Below are 5,582 nucleotides of genomic sequence, written 5' to 3' on the forward strand. Positions count from 1 at the left end.
GGGGGGTACTCCCATATATGGGCTACATAGGTACGTGCCGCGGAATAGGGTATGGTTTTTGAGGTTCTCGGTCCTTACATAGGGTATCTTTTTTGACCCTTTTGTTTCTGTGTCCCCGGTGTCGTCCTTAGATAGGGTAGCTTAATTGTATTATCTAATACTGCAGTGTGAAAATGCCCGCCTAAACGAACGGTTTTTTTTTAAACTTGATGTATCCGTTTAAGTATTCTAGTATTTTATGCTTGATGCTATACATCCAATGTTACAGAGAAGAAATAAAGTTTTCCTTTTCATGCTATGAATAATTTTGTTCTTACCTTGAATAGGGTGCCATTTTTCGGCTTTGGACCTTAAAAAGGGTATCAGTTTTCGCTTTCTTGGTCCTTAAATAGGGTTAGGGTTCAGGGACCTTCGCGGCACACCCCTATCCAAAATTGGCGGGAGTACCTCCCCCCCCCCGGGACCGTGCTAAGCGACAGGTATAGACATTTTTCAAGGTGAGACTTTAAATAAGTAATTCATTTATTCACACGAAACTCCTCTGGACCCTGTGGCCTCGGCGCCAAATATGAATTTACTTTTTACGGCCTCTTTCCCAGGTTTCACACCTGCTCCTTCCCCTCGAGCGACTAGGAACGAGGCTGATTTAAGGCTAGTAAAACAGGTTTCTTCTGGTTTTACCTGCCGTAACCTGATTACTCACAGTGATTCAGCATTACGTCACTAGAAGGAACTAAAATAGCATGGGGCGTGAGAAGATTCATTTATAAGGTGCCACGAAGCCATATGGTCAAACTGCACTCTATGTGTGTTCCAGAAGTTTATGAGCCTTGGATCCTTGCTGTAGAAAGAAAACAAGTTGACAGTACTATATTTCCTTATGCCTTAGGAGACCCACGTTGTAACAGATTTCAAATATTAACGTTCTAGAAAATCCCAGAGACAGAGACAATTTCAAGCGCCTGACGAAAGGACGCCGCTGTTAAAATCTGCTGATATGTATTTCGCCAACGAGGTAAGGACAAGAAAAACCCTACTTTTTAATGAGAGTTCAGTCACATGTACGAGTAACGCCTCACGATCATTTATCGTTTTATAGCTATAGATATCTTCACGACTCTATTTTCTTACTTACTTAGGTGGATTTTCATTATGTAAAAAAATGATAAATTGCTATCCAAAAAAAATATTATATTTTGACGAGCGGCAGTCTGTGTCGTTGTTTACGGACTTCACGCGTACGTGACTTATGCTTTCACGGTCAATTTGCCGATTTGTGAAAACACTATGTAAATCATCATGTTGAATTCTGTCGAGTCTGGTTTTCACTACAGTCTTGTGTAGTAACTGGCGTCTTTTGCCCTAAAGAAACAAGAATTGGAAAAAATGTGTACATTGTGATCGGTATTTTGAACGCCAATACTACTACCCACGATGTTTAGGTCACGCAATTTTCAGTTTTGAAAACAGGACAAACAGCGACCAGGATGAACTAACTTGTAAGTTTAGTTTTATCTCCAGTTTTAAATCTAAATGTAAATCTAATACCTTGCAAATCTCCCACATGAGATATATGTGTAATTTATTGGATCTATCCATCTTCTCGACATTTGAAGCCAATTCATAGTTTTGATGAAGTGGACATTGTATCCCGGAAGCTGGTGGACCATTGACTACAGTTGCTGCTAAATCTGATACCAACCAAAGTCGAAGGGATAATATATTTAAAAGTTACTTGCGTTTCATTTCCCCTTTACGCTTGCAAAAACCCGGTTTACAGAAATAAAATTTTCTGACACGACCGCACCCAAATGTCTCTAAAAAAACACTTTTAAAATAAATAACAACTTTTTGGCATCATTTGATACTATTACGGTAATGCAGTGAAGAGGGCTGTCGGTGGAGAGTTGAAAAAGTTATATTCAAAACTGGTTGTGGGATGCGGCGTAGATGGAATGTTTAGACTTTCGCATATATCAGTTTCACGGTTTAGAGCGGAATGTCTGATCGATCTGACATCCTGTCTCGCTTCACTGACGGAGATACCCACCCGGAAATAAATAATTTTAAAAGGTGCCGCGAAAGCAGCTGTTGCGTTTATTTTCGTGTAATTTGAATTTGAAAGAATAATCCAGAGTTACTATTTTGGGATACGAGCCCATGATCTCGGTCTCTTCTAAACTAAAACATCCGAAAAACAGCCACATTGAGTAAAACAACATTCTGTCCCCACCCCTCCGTACTTCGTACTACCCCTCCTCGATCTGCCCGTTTCTTTTCTCTCACGTGACTTCTGTGAGTGAGTAAACATGGCGGAAGAGGAGAGTATTTTTCATCCAAAAGCAGTTGTTTTTAACCTTCATCATTTGGGGAAGTGAAAACAAGTTTAATCGTGCTGGCGGAATACCGATATCTCCATGTCCAATGAAGATCTGTGAACATAATTGCTGCATTTTTGAAGTTTTAAATTCCACTACTTGGCGAAAGAAATCGATTTGGACTGTTCATTTTAGTAATTTCAGCCGTGTTTCGCGATGGATCTCCAGGTAAAGTTCTATTTTACGACTTAATGACAATTCAAACACACCGTTTGGATGTTTCATATTGCACTGTGAATCAGTTACTCGCTAAAATACACAATAATTACTCGGTGTACAGCCAATAAATGTAAGATCGGACATCTGAGTATCTTAAGCTTATCTGAAGTAACTTAAATACGGTATTTAAATTACTGTTCGTTTAGCTTCACTTATACAAGCTGACTGGGCCAGCTTGTGACTTTTTTCATTCTGAGCTTCATTTTTGAATGGCTTATTTTTACGTTTCGAAAGTTTAACCTTTCATTAAGTTTTATATTTTGTGCATTTGAATATGCCGTTCAAATGCTACTGCTAGGCAGTACACTGTAATTCATGACAGTTTTTAAGTGGCTGTCCATTTTCTTTTCAGAAAACTTAAACATAAACTTAATTACTAGCTTAGTTGGACTCGAAAGATTAAAAAAACGTACCAAAACGGCTTTGCAATATTGTTCTTATGATGAATAATAGCAAATGACAGAAATATTTGCATGTCTTATGCTTTCAAAATATGGCTTTGAGAATTTATTTTGTTCTGTGTATTATCTTTAAAATACCTTATTTGCTCAAATAATAGCCGGGGGTGATTATTTCTTTTTTCGCATCAAAAGTGGGTGATTATTCAATGGAGTTGATTATTTCAAATATTGCTTACTGGAAGTCATGCCCCAAATATTTTGTTTTATTATCCAATTAAACAAAAAATTATCACATCAAATAAAACTGAACATGGGCTTTTTAAGCGTTCCAAATTTGGTTCCTTGATTAATTTTCGGAGCTTGGATCGTCTTTGATCGGTTTTGCTGGATCAGATTCCACTTCAACTTGACAGGAAGGTGATAACAGAGAGAGAAAATGGCGAGAAGGATGTAGGGGGGGGGGGGTTGATTATTCGAGGGAAGGGATTATTTTAAATATTTCCATCAGAGGGGGGTGATTATTCGTGGGTGGTGATTAATCGAGAGACAGCTATTATTCGAGGAAATACAATCAATCAATCAATCAATCAATCAATCAAAAACTTTGTTTCACTTCGAATTTCAAAAAGATAGCATCAACTAATGCTAATGTCTCCTAAAGGTAAAGCAAAAACAAACAGAAAATAAATGACAAAGGTAATTAGAATAAAGTAATACTATATATTATGTACAAGTTTAAGATAATGTAGAAACAAGAAAATTATTATATACATTCTGACTACAGTAACTAGTGATAATTAAAACTAATTACAAAAGGAGCAGCATTTATTATCATAGCTAATGCTCTTAATTTTTGATTTGAAAACATGTAATGATTCAGCAGTTCTAAGTACCTCTGGGAGCATATTCCAATATTTGCTGGTAGAGTAGCGAAAGGAGTGCAAACCATATTTGGTCGATTGAACTCTGGGAATACTAAGAGAGTGTTTACCACACAAATTGTAAGAAGAATTTCTTTCTATCAGTAGCTCATTAATATAACTAGGGGCCAGACCGTGAAAAGACGGTAGTTTAAAGACGGTAGTTAAAACAGCTTACACAGTCTGATGTGACTTGTGCCTTTGTAGCATTATATACTTTTAACAGTGTGGGGATTAATAAAAAGACTAAGATATGACTTGATTTTTGAAAGACAGATCTGTTTGTTAGGAACTACATGTACACTGCATCCATAATTTGCTACACTTTGGTAATGATTCTGATAATATATGCTTTAATCAATATTTGAAACTTCAATAACTCACCATAATTCCACTTATTAGAAAATCATTACTCTTCTTCTCACAAAAGTAAGCCAAAAAAAGTATATAGAACATGCAAAACATGTACCTCTAAATTAATTTATTGCTCACTTCTCTACAAGGTAGCCTGCAAGAGCATCGGGTTTTTTCGGCTCTAGTTTCTAGTTTCATCTGCTGGAGTGAGAGAAGTGACGACCGGAAATGCGTCTGCGGTTTGCAGGCTACTCTACAAGGATATGCATTAGAAAATGGGAGACTATATGATTGTGTATTTCCACCAAAATGTAGCTTTGCAACTGTAATATAAGGTCTGTCTATGTCATAGGTATGTTCTTGGAAGGATGGGGTTTCAAATTATTGATTGGTGCATAGCTTGATAAATTAAATCATCGTAATCAAAGTGGCCTTAGTTTTGCAAGGAACACTTAACAGTATTATTCCTCGAGTCTGAATGAATAGCCTGTTCGGCCTTCGGCCTCACGGGCTATTGACTACAGGAATAATATTATTGTTTTAGTAAAATCCAACTGGTTAGTCAAAAATATAGAGACAAAACAACTTTAGCTAGTTAAAGCTAGACTTTAATCCTTTTTTGCCGCCAAAAAGCTGGTGCTTTTTGCTACTAGTGGACTCTTACATATAACCTAGTAGTTGCTTAACCAACCAGAATGCAGCATTGATAACAGAGCACCAGCTGGATTTTACTAATAGTGGATACAACATACCTGCAGCCTGTTTCCTGTTACTATGAAAAAGTAATTTTGTAGATGATATTGAAGATGTTTAAAAATTTTGTTCTAATTCCCTGTAAAATAATTATGTTTGTGCATTAACCTACATGTAGTACTAAAAAATAATGCCAGCAGATTTTTGAGCTTTTTTCAGATTGTTCCAGCCTTGACAGACATGGTCAGTTTGTGACATTGCCCTTTGTTAACTGTCTGCTGAGAAAAAAAAACCTTGAGTTCAGCTTCTAATACAGTTAAAACCTGTGACTAAGAGGGTTTTTTTAAGATCCTGTTAGGCTACAATTGGTCAGTTACAGCTGTATTATTAGGACCCTTCTATAAAAGAACCTGTTTAGGCATAAAATGTAAAAAATTCTCTACAGTTGGGCAAAACGACTTCAAAATTATTGTAGTCAGTTGTTTAGTCCTTCTCCTCATACTCATTTTTACATAAATTCAAATTTATAATGATTTGAAAATACATGTATGCGGGGACTGTTCATTTATAAAAATTGCCTCTTATACTGAGTATTGAAAATATCATGGGTTTCAAAT

The 5,582-nt window shown here is 36.6% G+C and overlaps 1 protein-coding gene across 2 annotated transcripts in view; it reads left to right on the forward strand.

Moving 5' to 3' along the window:
- Positions 1-792: 792 nt before the first annotated feature.
- LOC140948784 (copper-transporting ATPase 1-like) overlaps positions 793-5,582 on the forward strand; it is a 28,626-nt gene continuing 23,836 nt past the window's right edge. The window contains exon 1 of one of the 2 annotated variants that reach the window (XM_073398048.1): positions 793-1,015. In XM_073398048.1, coding sequence (XP_073254149.1) covers positions 998-1,015 — 18 coding nt within the window. In that variant the 5' untranslated portion in view covers positions 793-997. Of the gene's footprint in view, positions 1,016-2,281; positions 2,547-5,582 lie in introns of those variants that run through there. The other variant, XM_073398049.1, reaches the window with a different exon arrangement.

The sequence above is a fragment of the Porites lutea genome, chromosome 9, assembly GCF_958299795.1.
Source record: "Porites lutea chromosome 9, jaPorLute2.1, whole genome shotgun sequence".
In the NCBI taxonomy this organism is placed as follows: Eukaryota; Metazoa; Cnidaria; class Anthozoa; order Scleractinia; family Poritidae; genus Porites; species Porites lutea.